We start from the raw sequence: 18,212 nt of genomic DNA, 5'->3' as shown, positions 1-18,212 counted from the left end.
GTAAGAAGCCACCTAGACTGTCTACAGCTAGTGTGTGAGGTCAGATCCAAGTTCAGCATTCTAATCACACATTTGCTATTAACAGGCTATGTAGCCTTGGACAAATCACCGAAAAGATCTCTGGTGCCAGATTTTCTTATCTGAAAAACCAAAAGGTTGGATTAGAGGATCCCTTCCAGCCCTAAAATTCCACTGATTTATGATTCCTCACGAGAAAGCATAACTTCCAATTTCTTTTTTTTCTTTTTTTTTTTTAAGATTTTATTTATTTATTTGAGACAAAATGAGAGAGAGAGAGAGCTCATGAGAGGGGGGAGGGTCAGAGGGAGAAGCAGGCTCCCTGCCGAGCAGGGAGCCCATTGCGGGACTCGATCCAGGGACTCGATCCAGGGACTCCAGGATCATGACCTGAGCCGAAGGCAGTCGCTTAACCAACTGAGCCACCCAGGCGCCCCAATAACTTCCAATTTCTAAGAACAAATGTTGGCAAAGTAAGCATTTATGCAGCTTATTTTTATATGAAAAATCCCTTGCAAAAATTTATTATGATTTTATCAGGTGAATATTTAAGTGTTATTAGTGTCACTACATAAATTTACCTTCTTCAGTTCTTAGGTTCTTCAGCTTAAGAGTGTTGCAACTCTTTTCAAAATAGTACCTGGTCAACCAACTCACTTGGGCCAGTCCCTCCTCTCCTGTCCAGTCCTACAGTTTTAGGATCTTGAGTTTCACCCTCCCTAACATGGGTATAGGTGTGCTTCCCCTTGCTTAGGTTGAGCTCCATTTACCTGTGTCAATGAAAGTGACTCCTTAGAAGATTATGTTAAAGAATTACTTCTCCTTTTATCTTTCTCAACAGTATTTCACTAATACAGCTAGCTTCCTCTATATACAATATTGTCTCATTATCAGTTCCAAGAGAAACAGAGAGATAAGAGTCATTTTAGCAGTGCATATACATGGAAGGGGAAGAGGCAAAGCATGGCTTAAAATCAGAAAAACCATATTAACTATTCAACTCTCACTCTTAGTGGCTTAAATTGAATGCATTTGAAGGATTAAAACAGTATTTTCTTCTTGAAACCAAAGAGCTCCACCACCTTGCCTTTTAACTGCAGCCACCAGAAAAGGTACTAAATCTGAGAACCTTTCTTCTCCCCCAGTATTGGAGAAGAGTTGCTCAAAATGTTTTTTTTCATGGTCTCTTTGAGCCATCATGGCTAAATCCGTTCTCTCTCATTTTCTGGGTGGTCTAAAACTGTTATCTGTGTGTGTGTGTGTGTGTTTTCTCCACTCATGGTGGTTCTGAATTCAAATAATGAGTGCTCATCCTAACGGTGTTTTCTTGTTTTGTAGATGTACAATATTATGTTAGCTTCCTTTGGTATTTGTTAGTTGTAGGTCTCTCTCTTTGAGCTGCTTTGATAACTCCAAATACAATCATTGTTCATTTCTTGCATTTTCTACCCTGCAGATGATTCGATGAATGTGAAAGATGAATACAGTGAAAGGGATGAAAATATTTTAAAGCCAGAGCCCATGGGAAATGCGGAAGAGCCTGAAATTCCATACAGCTATTCAAGAGAATATAATGAATATGAAAACATTAAGTTGGAAAGACATGTCTCGTATGATAGTAACAGGCCAACCAGTGGCAAGATGAACTGCGATGTGTGTGGATTATCCTGCATTAGCTTCAATGTCTTAATGGTTCATAAGCGGAGCCATACTGGTAAATAATTTCCTTTATCCATTCTTCTGAAAACTGTCCTAATGCAGCCATGTGAGAAATGAAATGGTGAAATTTGGGACAACTTTTGATTACTTTCATTGATTTTTGCTGTAATTCTGATGTATCTCTCCCTCTCTGCATTTTCATTTACCCAGTGATTTTTATTCCTGCTTTACTATGCTTTTGGCAAACATTGCAAGTGCCATGAATAAAAATACTGTAGTAAGCACGGTGTTCTAGGTCAGCCAAATATTTTTCTTCAGTTAATAAGTAGAAGTTGAATTGTGCGATATGCTTCTTTAGCATCATTCGTCCATTTTTGCATAACTTTTTAAAAAGCAGACCTCCTTTTTATATTGGGTTCAAATTTGATAGATGAAAGGATATAGTTTTTATTACCAGCTTAAAAATTTTATCTTCGGACAATAAACAGCCAGTCTATAGAAATGCATACAAACACAACAGTCCCAATGAGCTCAATAGATTCCATCTGACATCTAATATGAAAACTCTAAAAAAAGAAGCATTTCTGGCCCTCCATACCTTATTAGAATTTGAGTCTGTGATTCTCTTTTCTCAGATTGAGATTATATTCAAAAAGAATGCTAAGTAATGTTACAAACTTACATCTGGAAAGCACTCCCAGAGCTATTCTTGTTTTTTTGGGGTGGTGGGGGGTTGTTATTTTTCTTTTTTCTTTTTTTGCTCTGATCCAAGATGATAACTAAAATGGCCTTGCTAGATGAATGCTTTTTCTCTTCTACAGGAAAGATTCCAGAAGTAAGTCGTACACTTGCCTTGAAATATAGCTCCCAGCTGATCCCAATATGATATGAACAGATACTATCTAAAAGATGAGCTTTTGCCATAGGCGTCTAATCTGTGCATATGCTTTGCCACTTGCTGGGTGATCAGAAGTCTCCTTTTTGTCCTTTTTAAAGGTGAACGCCCATTCCAGTGTAATCAGTGTGGGGCATCTTTTACTCAGAAAGGTAACCTCCTCCGCCACATTAAACTGCACACAGGGGAAAAACCTTTTAAGTGTCACCTCTGCAACTATGCATGCCAGAGAAGAGACGCACTCACAGGTCACCTTAGGACACATTCTGGTAAGTGAGAGCAATGAGCCTTCCATATCTAGTAAATGTGTGTTCCATGGTGCCCATTGAGGAAACTAGAAAGAGTTAAGTATGGAGGTTTTAATCCGTCATTCCTGTTCTGAAGGGTTACAACAGCAGAGACCTCTAGGGCTAATTACACTTCCATTAAGGCATTAATTGCTCTCCGTCTGGCTCAATGGGGATGATCATCTCCTTACCATCCTTGCTCCCCTAGAGAACAAGACAGTCAGACAGGAAAAGCCTGCTCTATAAAAATGCCTTTTAAATTTTTGTGAAAAAATTATAGTCATCAGTATTTTCTTATGGTAAGCTTTATTAAGAGATTATTTTCCTAAAAAGCACACGGACACATTTTTCATCCAGAAGTCTGGACAAGCAAATGATGTACAGTCTGTAAGTTATGTAAAAATGTAAATGGAGTATAAATCATTGTCACAGGGTTCCCTTTGGCCATTCTGTGCTAAAAATTTTTAAATTGAGATATAATTGACAATAGAACATTGTATTGGTTTTAGGTGCACATGGGCTAAATTTCTTAAACCTGACTTTCTTCTTGATCAGCCTATTTATTTTTAATCTCTAGAAGATGAACAGCAAAAGAATTCATTAAAAAAAAACTATGTTCATCTTGATGTTTTTACTATTTTAACTAAGCAAGATAATAAAACTTTTTTTAACATTTAGAATTCCCCTCCTAGAAAAATAAAACTGAGTTTATTTTCAAATTTGGGACCTCTTGTTCTTGATGTTATCTGACAAACTTTTTAATTGAAGGGAAAAAAAAGGTTTGTTTTTATGTCAATCCACGTACTGCTTTGACTAAAACCCAGCTCCAAACCCACAACTGGTCACAATTCAGAGACTAAGGATTAAACAAGTCAGCCCCAGCAAAACCCACCATGAGAGATCATAAGTGGTACAAGAAAGGTTTCTTTTACAGTTCATTGTTCAAAGTAATGAATTAAGGATGAGTTTGGTCCAAAAAATTAGAATAGTTCTCTTCTGTTGCTTTTTTCAAATAAGATCCAAACATAGTGGTCACTTTTTAGATAGATTCTAGAGGACCCCAATTTATGCAGAAAACTTAACATTTTTAGCCCTAGCAAACCTGCATTTATTTTAATTTGGGATTCCAGAAGGATCTTTTAGTACTTTAAGTCCCAAAACTCTGTTTTAAACAGGAGCAACAGGATTAGAAAATAAAAATCTCAGTTCCTAAAACTCTGACATACTCATAGGGTACATTTTATCAACAAATCAGAAAGGCCAGCCCTGCACACAGAGTTGAAGTTATTATAATTAGCTCAGTTTTTATTGATTTAGCCCAGACTTCACTATAGCCACTTGGAAAGGATAAGCTAAATTTATCCAACTATGTCAGTGCTCTGAAAAGTCCATCAGTTTCTGGCTGAATGTCTAACTCCCAGCATTCTTTACTTACAATGAGATGGATGTCACAAACTAAGGGAGCTCTCTCTACTTCATTTTTAAGCCACACTAACCTCCTTGAGGAAAAAAACAGCCCTATATTTTTTCCTAAAGAAACAATATTGAATCTGGAGCCAAAACACTGTACTCAATGATAATCATTAAATCCAAATACTTTCATATGTGAAAGGAGGCTATCCTTTTGAAGAAAATGCTAACGTAACAATCAGTCGAAGACTATCACCTTATTTCAGTTTACTAAATTTAAAAATAATATAGCTGCAAAAGTATCCAAATACCCTGGCTTCTCTCAGCAGACTCATTCCTAAAGGACAGTTTGCACAGAGCCCTAAGACACCATTTGTTCTGTAATCCCTGAGGGTCACTGAGTGCTCCCTTGTGCTCTCCTTATAGTTGAGAAACCCTATAAATGTGAGTTTTGTGGAAGGAGTTACAAGCAGAGAAGTTCCCTCGAGGAGCACAAGGAGCGCTGCCGTACATTTCTCCAGAGCACGGACCTGGGTGAGACTGGTGAGTTCACGCAACACTCATTCTACGTACATGTAGCGAGCATCTACTTTTCTAGGTGGTGGGAGACAGTAGTGTAAAAAAAAAAAAAAATCTGCCCTCGCAGTTTATATTTTAATGGGGAAAGACAGACCATAAGCAAAGTAAATATGTAACATATACAGTATATTAGAAGGTAGTAAGTACTATTAAGCAAAATGAAGCAGGCCCTGGGGGCAGAAAGTGAGTCAGGGAGGTGACATTTTAACAGATTTAAAGGGCTGAGGAGAAAGCCCTGCAGAGAACTAGGAAATAGCAAGTGCAAAGGTCCTGGGACTTGAGTTTGAAGAAGTATAAATAGCCCTGTGTGGCTGGAGCAGAGTGGGTAAGGGAACATGAGGCTGGAAAGGAAATGAGAAACCAGATCTTATCAAGCCTTGTTGGCCATTATAAAGGCTGGTTTTTACTCTGAGTGAAATTAAAGATCTTCAAAGGGTTTTGAGCTGAGAGGTGACATGATTGGACTTCTCATTTTAAAAGAATCACTCTACTTGCTGTAGAGAAGAGATTTTATTTGCAGCAAGATTGGGAATTGGTTAGTCTAGTTAGAAAGCCATTGCAATAGTTCAAGTGGGAGAAAATTGTGTCTTGGGTAGTGGTAGAGGTGGTGAGAAATGTTCTAATTCTCTAAACATTTTATTTTTTTAAAAGATTTTATTTATTTATTTGACAGAGAGACACAGTGAGAGAGGGAACACAAGCAGGGGGAGTGGGAGAGGGAGAAGCAGGCTTCCTGCCGAGCAGGGAGCCCAATGCGGGGCTCGATCCCAGGACCCTGGGATCATGACCTGAGCCGAAGGCAGACGCTTAACGACTGAGCCACCCAGTCGCCCCTCTATACATTTTAAAGGTAGAGCCAACAGAATTTCCTAACAGATTGATGTGGGATGTGATGAAGGATGCAGTTGCTATTCCCTGAAAGAGCAATTGAGAGTAGAGCAGGTTGAGGGGTGGCTGAGGGCAGAGTCAGTTAAAACTACAAGGATTTTCGGAGTCCCTGGGTGGCTCAGTTGTTTAAGTGTCTGCCTTTGGCTCAGGTCATAATCTCAGGGTCCTGAGATGGAGCCCCGCATCTGGCTCTCTGCTCAGCGGGGAGTCTCCTTCTCCCTGACCCTCCCCGTTCTCATGCTTTCTCTCTCTCTCTCTCTCTCTCTCGCATAAATAAATAAATATCTTTAAAAAAAAACTACAAGGATTTTCTTTGCCCAAAGCCCTCAAATCATATACTTGTCTACTCATATGATTTATTGTGATGCTTATCTTTGGCTTCAGGAATTTCATATTTTATTCAGTGTTTTGAATTATTTACCTAGGGGCAATTGGTTGAAACACTAGATGCTTTTCCATATATCAATTGTGGTTTTATTTCTTTCTCATTCTTCAGTTGAAACAGCATGAAACTTCTTTGTGTCACATCTTTGCAGTTGTCCTTTGTCCCATCCAGTTGACCATCATTCTGGTTCTGCAGCTTGGGTTGTCTGACGTTTTTATTTGGTTAATTGAACCAGTTGCATATTCAGAGTATCAAATCCTCAGGGCATTTGGTGTTTGCCAGCAGTAGGTGCAGTTGAATGGTTTGAACATTCTCAAGCAGAAAGATTACAAAAATATGAAAGAAATAATGTGAAACTCAGGAAAAATGGAGTGGAAATCATTAGTAGCTTAGCTGTACCTATTTTGAATGAGAGGAAATTTTGTTTTAGATAAAGCCTATTTTATGGTGTTAGGAGCTGGCCAACTGAATTCCGTTGGTTTGCACTGCTTCTGCTTTTTATCCTGATGGCATCTTTGGTTTTATCAAGGAGTTGGATTTCCTCCTTATTTCTAAAGAGAAATGTTTGCAACAGATAGAGCTCTTACTGTGAGACATTCCCAGGTTATGAAAATCTATTATATTCCAAATAGCATTATTAATATTTAAAGCTAGAAGGTTAAAGAGAGCATCTAATCCTACCACCTCATTTTGGAGGTGAGGAAATTGAAACTCGTAAAAAATTCAGTGACTTGCTTAAAAAGCACTGGAACTTTTGTTGTCTTCATGATTAGCTATATTTCTTTTATTTTCAAAAATTCACTCACTGCGGGGCACCTGGGTGGCTCAGTCGTTAAGCGTCTGCCTTCGGCTCAGGTCATGCTCCCAGGGTCCTGGGATCAAGCCCCGCATCGGGCTCCCTGCTCGGTGGGAAGCCTGCTTCTCTCTCTCCCACTCCCCCTGCTTGTGTTCCCTCTCTCTTTATGTTTCTCTCTGTCAAATAAATAAATAAAATATTTTTTAAAAAAATTCGCTCACTGCAATATAATTCACTAACCATAAAATTTACCTTTTAAAGTGTACAATTCAGTTTTTAATATATCCATAAAGTTATACAACCATCATCACTAATTCTATAACATTTTCATCACCCTCAAAAGAAACCTTGTACCCATTAGCAGTCATTCCCCATTCCCCCTCTCTTCAGCCCCTGGGCAGCCACTGATCTGCACTCTGTGTCTGTGGATTTGCCTATTCTGAACATTTCACATAAATAGAATCATACAATATGTGGCCTTTTATGTTTGGCTTCTTTCACTTAGCATATTTTCAGGGTTCATCCATGTTGTAGCATGTATGAGCACTTCATTCCTTTTTATGGCCAAATAATATTCCATTATATGGATTTACTACATTTAAAACAAATCTGTTCATCAGTTAATAGACATTTGGGTTTTTTCCACTTTGGGAAAATATGGCTTGATTAGCTATTTTTTAAGGTTATATGTTATCTGGTTAGTAAATATAGTAGCACACATATTAGTAAACACACACATGCATATATGTGGGTCTTGATTCTCTTGGAAGTAGGGGGAAAATAATACACTATCCTCTATGAGTAGTAAGTTCAAAATTATTTATTTTAAAGTAAGGTTACCACCTTATTTCCCATCCCCATAACCTTTTTTTAGGAATTTCAAATTAGGAAAATAGCAAAGAAATATTTTAGCTATCTTCAGTGGTTTAAGGTGATTCAGGAAATGCTGAAATACAGAGGTTGAGTTAATTTGCATTTCATAGGGTGGTTTGATGGATGTGTGCAACATATTTTAAGTCTCAGCAAAAAAATAAAGGGTTAACTAAGTCAGCAAGTTTTGATTTTTTTTTTGTTGGTGTTTAAAACAAATATTTTGTAATGGTGGTTTCGTGTTTTAAAATGTATAAAGTCACAGTTGAATCCAGTATAAAAAACTGCATGTCAGTCAATATATTCCTCTTTTGTATTTCAAATAGTTCCCATGATTTTTCCTGAAATCCAAAATGTAAAGAATGTGGTTTTTTTAGTTTATTATTTTTTTAGAACCTCTACACCCAACGTGAGGCTCCAACCTATGACCCCGAGACCAAGAGTCACGGGCTCTTCTGAGTGAGCCAGCCAGGTGCCCCCAAAATGTAAAGAATGTTTAATTCACACAAGTCAATCCTTTAATTACTGCCACTACTCCCTATATGGTTTTCATTTCTGTTTCCTTCTTATAATTAGGAGTCCCAGTCTGGATATCATGTTCCATTCTGAACCTAACCAACATAGTATCACCAGTGGTACATCTTATCTCTTCATCCCTAGCTTTTAAAGAGATGACACTCCATTGCTACTGTGGATGTGGCACTTTATTCATCAAGTGCTTATTGTAAATTGAAGTGCAGCCTAGTATAAGACCCAAGCTTTGAGTAAGCAGGTCTTTATGGAAGCAAAACAGAAAAAAAGGCCTTGGACTGAACACCAGTCTACAAAATAACACCATGTTGGGTAACAGGACTTCTGGCCTTACTAATCATTTTTATTTTATTCAGATAGCATTTGTTGGATTCTCTCTGTGCCAGAGCTGTGACAGAGCTGTTCATAAAAGTGAGTGAAAGTTTAGCCCCTACCCTTGGAGAACTCACAATCCAACAAGGCAATGGGCACTTGATCCGTCAATAAACTACAGAGGTCTAATAGAGGTACATGGGATATTGCTACATCATCAAGATACTCCAGTTCTGCCATCTTAATGGAGTATATATATGAAAAGAAGAATAAATAGAGAAGAGCACAGATTTTGTTTTCTCATTAGCTTGATCCTTATTCCAGAAAGGGACTAACATCTGGCATAGAAATTCATTTAGCCTCATTTCACACAAATTATGAGTCCTTGGAGTGGGACGTTTTTTTGTATGACAATGAGTTCTAGCAATAACAAGATTTTTAAAGTAATTGAATAATTGTATTTATTTATGAATCTTTGAGTCACAACCTTTTTTCTTCACGCTCATTGTTTCAGCTGAGCCAATACAAGCATGAGGATTTTCGAATAAACTTACATTTTTTGCCAAGTAGCAGACCAACCAAAAAGTTATTAAAAGTTGGTTTTCCCAACTGATTTTTCTTTTTTAAAAAGTGATACCATCTTACAGGTAGTATTTATTCTACTTGCTCAAAAAGGCAACAGTTTTATGTAACTTTTTTGTTAGAACCTGCCTCAGTCTTTGATAGCAGTCTTTTGTTAGACAATAACACCCCTTTGTTCCACTGTCCATTAGCTACCGACTGACCACACCAGCGAAGAGACAGGAAGCAATGCCTCCTGTTGAGCTCCATTTAACACTTCAAGATCAAATGAAAGATTCTGAACAAACACAAAAACACAACCAATTACATGGTTAAATCTGCAGTCACTTTGAGATAGGAATTGCATCATGGAAATAGTTAACTGAAAACCAGACAATTAAGACTTGTGTGGAGATGAAAGATAGAAACCTGTTCTGTAATTATGACTTCATATTAGTTTTATTATTTATATCTTCAACGTATCTTTAAAATCATTTTGCTAATGAAAATTGGTACGCCCACTATGTAGTAGGCAAGTGACGTGAAGGGGAATTGATCCAGAATTACAGCCCTCCTCCTAGGCTCACTTACGAACCAAGTGTGTAAGTTGCTCTTTGCCACTATCCCGTATTCCCCACACCCACCCCTTGCAACATTAAAACTGCTAAACACCACCCAGGAACGGATTTCCTATTTCATCATTTAAACCCATTATCTTGTCCCCTTACTATCTTGCCAAACTGGTTTCCCTCCACTTACATTTTTGAGACATGATGTGGCAAGATAACAAGTCTAGACTATATAAATAGACAGTTGGGTCTTCAAGTTGAAGCAGAGGACCAAAAGGCAGTGGTCCTCTTTGTTTGCTTTTCAGAGTACCGCCTAAACTTGTAATCCCAAGAGACCCTCTAACTCCAGAGCATTTCCTTGTGTTTTAAAGCGTGCCCATGTAATGGTATTACACAGCAAGCTGTCCAACCACTGCAAGGCAGAAGACCAGCAGTTTGGGGAAAAAAGAGTACAGCACATTCTGTTGAAGCTGGAGCCTTTGCCTAACTTGCCAATTAGAAAACGGTTAACTTGGTAAAGATGAACTTAATCTCTACAGTGTGTTTATATGTCTAATGACAGATGGGATCTTGGAGTTGTCACTTTTGAGTGAACAAACCAGGGACAGGGGTGGGGTGGGGGTAGCCCTCTCACTTTGCCTCGGAGGATTTTGTTGGCTCTAACCAGAGTTGTGGAGATGGGAAAGTCTCCACCCATGCCCCCAATTATCTGTCCATCCAAACACTTCAGAATGTTATCTTTTTAAATGTCAGGCATTTGGCCACTGTTTTACAGAGTAAGATTTATCTAGAAATGACTGTCAAGACGAGCTTGGTGAGTAACCAGGGATAAAAGGTGATGTTATCTCGGAAAGTTGCCATTTAGTGACATGCCCTCAATACGTTATTTAGGTCATGTATCCCCGCTCTAGCATCCTCCTGAATATAGAGGATATTGAGTATGTGTCCTCAGAAAGCTGCTAGTGGTAATTGATAGTGACTTGGTAAAATGTAGACAGTGACTGTGGAGAGCTGAACAGGAAAAGTAGGCTGGTGACATAATGCTTGGGGTGAGTCCTGGGGCTGAAGGGACAGATCTCTGGGGGATGATTGACCCATTAGAGGAGTGACTGAAGACACCAATATGAATAGTGGTAAAATGGGGATGGACTTAAAAATTCCCACAGGACTGTTTTTCATTCTCATTTCCCTGTAAATCTTTCTGATAATAATACAGGGTTGAGGGGGAGGGACTGGGGGTGGGCGGGGGTTACCTGGATTTAATCCTCTCAAAATTGCTCAAACCAGAATGACTGTTCCCAGTCAAAGCACCACTTAACTGCCTCTCAGATGATTCTAAGAAAAAGCCTCCTTGTAACAGCCTCAGGAACTGATTTCAAATCCCAGGCCTTTGTCTTTCATCTCTCTGCTCTTGGGGCTCTCGGTAGTGCCACATCTGGTGGTGGTTTGTGTGAAAGGAAATAATATATATAATAGTTTCCTGTTTGGTCATTTAAACCTATCCCTGTGCTGGACAGAATTTGACCCACTTCACTCAATAGCGAAGTGTCCTGTCGCTAAAGTGCCCATTATTTGCAACAGCCGGTCAGCCAAAGTGATAGTGCTTTACCGCCAGCCCCAAAGCTGCCCAGGCCCCCTGTTCTGACCTTTCTTGTTCTCGTTTACACAAATAGTATTGTTAATAACTGAAACTGGAGGCTGGGACTTACTTCTTTGGAGCATATAATTAAGTTTGACAAGAAACTCCCAAGTCTAGTAAATATGGTCATCATCCTCTTAATCCTTTTTGGAGCCAGATTTCATTTTATTCCCGAATTTTAAAAACCTTGAGCTTTATAATTTACTGTACAATGACTGGCAACACAAACAAAAACATGCTAATAATAAAATGAAACATATTTAATATTTTGAATTCTCTTTTTCTAATTTGGCTCTAGTTTTCTTGCGCTGACAGTTTTCTTACTTGACAGTTTTGCCCTGGAGGTTTTCTCTTGTTTACTTGCAGAGGTGGCCAGTTTTTTTTCTCTCTGGGCATGTCAGTTTGTGGTACTGAATGTCTGAGAGGACCATGGAATTTGTGACATTAGTTCTGTATATTAGAATCTCTTCACACAGCAAACTCTTCAACTACAGAATAAGCACTGACCTTCCCTAAATCTCTGCATATATTTGGGGGGGGGGAATCTGTTCTGCAACCATCATTTGCTTTTTACTCTAGTCTCTTAAGCTAATTTCAATTCTTCTTCCTTAGAGATGTTAGAAATGTATGGATACATCATTTTAGTTTGGACTTGCTGAAATGTTTATGATAAAACAGAGAGAAATGTTTGTAGTAACACGATATGAATGTGTAGGACAGGAGTGAGCAAACTGTGACCCTTGGGCCAAATGTAGCCAGCAGACTGTGTAAAGAGGTTTTTACATTTTTAAAGGGTAGTGGGTTAGGGGGAAAACCAAAGAATATGGAACAGAAGACTATATGTGTCCCACAAAGTTTAAAATATTTACTATCTGGCCCTTAACAGAAAAGTTTGCTGATCTGTAGCTTGGGCTAGCATCATGTGCTCAAGTTTAAAGCCTTATATTTAGATAAGCAGCTGGTATCTCTTTGAACTTTAGGCTTGGGACTCTTATTGACTACTGCCTGCTGTACCAGGGTAAATTATACTCTATTTATTCTAGTGTACTATTTAGTTGACTAGATGTTAGTACTATTTATATATTCTAATGATTTCCAATTCTGGCTGCATTTTAAAATCATCTGGAGAGCTTTAAAAATACTGTTGCCTAGATGCCTACACCAGAGATCCTGATTTCAGGATCTGAAGGAGAACCTGGGCATAGGTGTTTCTTACATTCTCTGCAGAGAGATTGATTCTAATGTTCAGGCACGTCTGAGAACCACAGGCCTAAACCACTTAAAGGTCTATTTGTGGATTAACAACTAGACCATATTGTTAGGCAGTTTTTATTCACATTGTTCATTAGAAATATAATAAAGATGCATTATACAAATTGCTCTTTAATTTCAAGACAGAAGTGTTGCTCAGGGAAATTTTAGCTGAGACAATTTTGAAATGTGAGGAGCATATGAAACAGATAATGCAGAGCCCAGAGAAACAGAATTTAAAAGATAGGAACTGAAAGGAAGATGCTGGAAAAAAAGAAAAGAAAAGAAAAAAACCACTCAGAATTTCAATACACAAATCACTGAGTAGATTTCTTGCTGTCTGGGTAAGTATCTATTTTCAAAAGTGCTATTAACATAAACAGAGCAGTAAATCTGGGGCACCATACTTTTTTTTTTTAAGTTGTTAAGAAGAATTATATCAGTCTGCAGGTGTCACACACAGTTACTCAGAATCAGAAAGAAGGCTGATCGGGGGTTAGAAGATCTCCATCTATCTATCTTTTTGCAACCAACCACGTCCAGGCTGTTTATTTAATACTTCCTCTTGCTAATGAAGATACTGGTTGGGGATGGGTCGGGCTTTCCCATCTCAGCAAAAGACTGCAAGATTTGAACGTGCCCTGCTGCTGGCTTCGCTGACCACAGCAGGTACCCCAAGCAAGAATCTGAGCAGTAATAACAGGTAACAACAGAGTGTGCATCAGACCTCTAACACTTTCCCTTCCAGTTTATTTCCTTTTTCTTTTTTTTTTATTTGCTTTTTCTCCATCATTTACCACTGTGTTCTTTTCCCTCTTCTTTTTACATTTTTCCAAACCAGCAAGTGCGGAGGCAAGACACATCAAAGCAGAGATGGGAAGTGAAAGAGCTCTCGTTCTGGACAGATTAGCAAGCAATGTGGCAAAACGAAAAAGCTCAATGCCTCAGAAATTCATTGGTAAGATTACGACCCTTTTTCCTGCTGTTGTTAGTAGATAGTTTAAATGAGATAACATAGGATGCTTATATATTACACAGGCCCTTAATTTCTGTTAAAATAAGGTAATTGGTTTTCCATTGTACACTTTTATTCTTTGTGCTTCATTTTGATAACTAAGGCAAATAGAATAAAATATTTTAAGTGAATAATCCTAACTCCTGAAGATGGGAGTATTTGATATCCAATTTCCTAAATGGAGTTGGTGTTAAAAATGTTGTTCCTTCCTCTTTATTCTGAATGACATATGTTGCATGAGAGAGTTTATGCAATTGACACCAGTAAGATGTTTGAGATAGCATTTTTGTAACCTTTTGTAATTGTATTTTACAAGTTGGTTCCGTAATCATGCCCCAACTTTTTTCATGCTCTAAAACTTATTGCCATACTTTCTTGAATTTAATTGAGGATTGGCTTTGAGAGAAAGTTGGGGAAACATAGATTTAAATAACAAAGCTGGATTCAATCATTTGTCTTACTGGAGTTAATTTTTATGCTACTGGTTTTCACGTTGTCAAACAATGCAACAGAATGAGATGGCTAAGAAAGAATCCTATTCTTTAAAGTGTTGGGGCTGCTGAACGACAGAGATGTTTTGTCCAACTCTCCCAGATGTTTACATAAATGTGACCATGATATTTAAAATAGATTTGTATTTGTGAAGGGGGCAGCTGAATTGAATGTATTAGTTTTGCTATAAATTGAAATTTGGTGATATTGAACAAAAATAGTTATCACACGAAAATAGACCTCCCTCAACACCAGTAGAATATTAGAAACCTATCAATCTGTTTTTCCAAAGCTCCTTGGTGCTATTGATGTCTTATTACAGTCCGTTTGTGCTTAATTCTTTTCAATAGCTTTTACAGATATTAAGTACCTGCCTGGTTTTTAAATCTGGTTAAATTTTATTCTGGTCTAGATAATTTTTATACAGGCAGATATTTTATGTGAATTATAGAGACATATTGAAAGAACTCATATATTTCAAAATTACCTATGTTGGTCTTTATGCTTATTTAAGTGCTTATGCCTTATTTATTTTATTTTGTTTAGCTGGAAAATTTTTGTATCCTTTTAATCACTTAAAGAATTGTGTCAGACTGGGGTGCCTGTGTGGCTCAGTCGTTAAGTGTCTGCCTTCGGCTCAGGTCATGATCCCAGGGTCCTGGGATAGAGCCCCACATCAGGCTCCCTGCTTAGCTGGGAGTCTGTTTCTCCCTCACCCCACTCCCCTTGCTTGTGTTCCCTCTCTCGCTGTGTCTCTCTCTGTCAAATAAATAAAATCTTTAAAAAAAAAAAAAAGAAGAATTGTGTCAGACTAAATAAAGTTGGTGCATTTCAGTTTAGAGAGACACACCCCTCCCACCCCCCCACCCATTACCATCTTCCCTCTCCTTCCTGAGAAGTGTCAGGGGGCACGTAGTGACCTCCATGTGGGGCTTAGGAGCAATGGATCAAGTGGATCAATTGTGATTCCAAGACATGATCTTAAGACATTGCTCATATATCAGTTGATTTTCACTTCTGTGAAGAAGTTCTGACTGGAGTCAGAACAAAGCAAAGTAGAGGTTTTTATTCTATGAATGTAATTTACTTTGTAATTTGATTTGGGGAAAGTTAGGACTCTAGAAATGGCTGTACTTGATGTGGAGAGGGACATGGGGAGAAATGGGCAAGAAAAAAAATGTAAAGTGACTCAATTTCAATCCAATTATGATAAAGGTGCTTTGGTCTAAGAGAAATAACATATGAGAGAAGATGCTTGGTCCTTGTAGCTGTCCTACACCTATAGTTGTTTTTTTGGTTTTTTTTTAATTTATCCATTTATTTGACAGAGAGAGAGGGAGAGGGAGATGTGGGGCTCCATCCCAGGACCCTGAGATCATGACCTGAGCCAAAGGCAGATGGTTAACCGACTGAGCCACCCAGGTGCAGCTGTCCTAACCTATAGTTGAACTAAAACCCTACTTAATATAATAAAAGTTGCTTTGGTATTTTCATGGGTTTAAAAAAATACATTTCCTATGTCCAAGCCCATGCCATTCTGCTTGTTGCATCAGGGATCTGTTCCATTTGTTACCCTTGTAACCAAAGGATTTTTACTCCTTCATTTCCGGACTCAGGAGAGATGCTTATAGGTGCTGATTTCTCTTATCTTCTGAACCATCATGTTCTCTCTATTTGGAATCAGGAAACCCAGTAGAGTTAGCTCTTGATTTAAGCTGAGGTAGCAACTTCAGGGCTTCAGGGCCCTGAATAACTGGGGGAAATTTTGTTTGGTAAATTGTGGTATAGCGCAGTAGGAAGAACACTGGATTTGAAGCCGAATGACCCAGGTTCCGATTCTAGCTCAGTCATTTCTTAACCGTGTGTGTTTAGACAAATCACATAACCTTTCTGGGCCTCTGTTTACTCATCTGTGAAATGAGGAGACTGAATTGGTGATGAGGTGATCGGGAAGGTCCCTCCCAGCTTTATCATTCTACAAGTCTGCAAGATGAATTAGCAAAGGCTGCAATTATGAATACCATTTAGTGTTTGTAAGCTATATGTGTAGATTCAGGTAACTGTTTTCTCAAGGTTATACAGACAAGGTGTTTATGTTATGAACCATGTCATATATTTTAGTTGTTTTTTTTTTTTAAGAAGGTGTGGTTAAATCTGAGAATCTATAAAACAGCTGCATTAAGCCCAACATTCATCTATTTTACTGAAGGCATTACTACTTGTTCATTTGCTCTTTCACCCATCCATTCATTCCCGTCAGGAAATGGGGACAGCACTCCTGTCATATCCATGATGTTCTTGTTCCTGAACCCTGTTCTAATCTTCTAGCATTAGCTTATATCCTGAACCCTCCTTTAAGAGATCGTTTTCAAATAAAGGAAACCCCTTGAGTCATTTAATGGAATCAACCTTTCTGATAGAAAACAGTAATATTGGGGAGAGAAAAGGAACATTTTGACACTGCAGGGTATGGGATGAAGTGCTGCAAAACATACGGGGCTAATGTTTTCCCTCCTCTTCTCTTCTGTCTCCTATATTTCCTCTCCACGGTGCCGTTTTCTGAAAAGATTCAGCTGCCAGGGAAATGGCAAAGGGTAAAGTGTGAAGGAAGAATGAGTCACTCCCTTTAATCCTTGCTGACAAGTTGCACAGCACTCAGACCAACCTTGGCTTCCCTGACCTCTTGAACTATGAGGGTAAAGGTGAAATTATACCATCAGGTCAGCCTGTTACTTTCCCAGCAGGCCAAAGAGAATTACCAGTAGGTATCATTTTTCACACATTAGAAATGAACTGAGGAAGAGGGACAGATTGGGTTAAGTCTAAGTGCATTTAGAAACGCAAAAACTTGCCTCTATTGAAGAGTAAGAGTAAAATTAAATTGCTTCCATAGAAGAAAAATAAAATCATTTCTTTCCTAATTCTCCAAGAAATTTTGTTTCAAATTCTCTGTATTTAAGACATAAATTGACATGCAGTCATTAGAAATCAGCGTCTTTACATCATCAAAATAATTCTTCATTTCTCTTTTCGAAGGACACAATGGCTCACTTCTATTTTTTATTTATTTTTTAAAATTTTGTTTATTTATTTGACAGAGAGAGACAGCAAGAGAGGGAACACAAGCAGGGGAGTGGGAGAGGGAGAAGCAGGCTTCCCACTGAGCAGGGAGCCCTGGGATCACGAACTGAGCTGAAGGCAGACGCTTAATGATTGAGCCACCCAGGCACCCTAGGATACCTCACTTTTAGCACCTAACCCTTTTAAGAGTTCTCCTTTCTCTGCATCTTATTCTCCTGTTATAAACTTGTTTGACTAGACTTCTAACTAGGCCATCTTCAAATACTTGGCTCAAAATAGAGGCCAGATTTCTATCCTGGAGGGAGGAGGAAAATGACTACATTTCTGCATATTTCTTTTTGATTTTCATTCCTTCTCCAAAAACAGATGTGTTATTCTGACCGAAGTGGTTACCATAGCATCTCCTTATTATTTTTAATTTTATGTATTATTTTATTAAAGGAAGTTTTCATGTTGAAAACAACATGAAAAAAGATCTCACTCACCCGCGGTAAACATGTTAGTGAGGTTTTGACACTTCAACAAACACCATCGATTCTCCCTGTGAAGTAACTAATGAGAAATCGTCTGCTTTGGTTAACAGAGCGACAGGAAGCAGTTTGAATACCCGTTTCTAACAGCAAAAAGTATCTTCTCCCACCCCTTCCCAAGGAGCTGAAATCTATAATCCTATAAGTATTGCAGAATCATAGCATTTTAAGAGCTTGACGGGATATCAGGAACACCCAGCAAAGTTCATTCCCCAGGGAAGGAGGGAGGATTGGAGAGATGGAGAGATGCAGCTAGTGGGTGACGGAGCAGAGCCAGGACCGAGGCCTATAATGTGCTGCAGTCCAGGGCCTTCCTACCCTGGGAGGTCACCCAAAGCATAGTGTGTCATGTGTGCTATACCGGGGCTCTGGACATGGAGGAGTATAGTCAGTGAAAGCTGGTGGAAGAAAAAGCCCCTGAAGAAGGACAGTCATTCCCCACCC

At 38.6% G+C, this 18,212-nt stretch overlaps 1 protein-coding gene across 1 annotated transcript in view; it reads left to right on the top strand.

Annotated features, from left to right (window-relative positions):
• Positions 1 to 18,212, top strand: part of IKZF3 (IKAROS family zinc finger 3) — an 87,823-nt gene that overhangs the window by 56,422 nt on the left and 13,189 nt on the right. Inside the window, exons 5-8 of the mRNA XM_054511169.2 lie at positions 1,475 to 1,732; positions 2,674 to 2,841; positions 4,696 to 4,812; positions 13,492 to 13,608. Coding sequence (XP_054367144.1) covers positions 1,475 to 1,732; positions 2,674 to 2,841; positions 4,696 to 4,812; positions 13,492 to 13,608 — 660 coding nt within the window. The remainder of the gene's footprint in view (positions 1 to 1,474; positions 1,733 to 2,673; positions 2,842 to 4,695; positions 4,813 to 13,491; positions 13,609 to 18,212) is intronic.

This window comes from Mirounga angustirostris, unplaced genomic scaffold (assembly GCF_029215605.1).
Source record: "Mirounga angustirostris isolate CCGP_5_RB_7025 unplaced genomic scaffold, mMirAng1.0.hap1 SCAF_17, whole genome shotgun sequence".
In the NCBI taxonomy this organism is placed as follows: Eukaryota; Metazoa; Chordata; class Mammalia; order Carnivora; family Phocidae; genus Mirounga; species Mirounga angustirostris.
The sequence above is the reverse complement of the archived record's forward strand: the minus strand, read 5'-3'. Positions and strand labels throughout refer to the sequence as shown.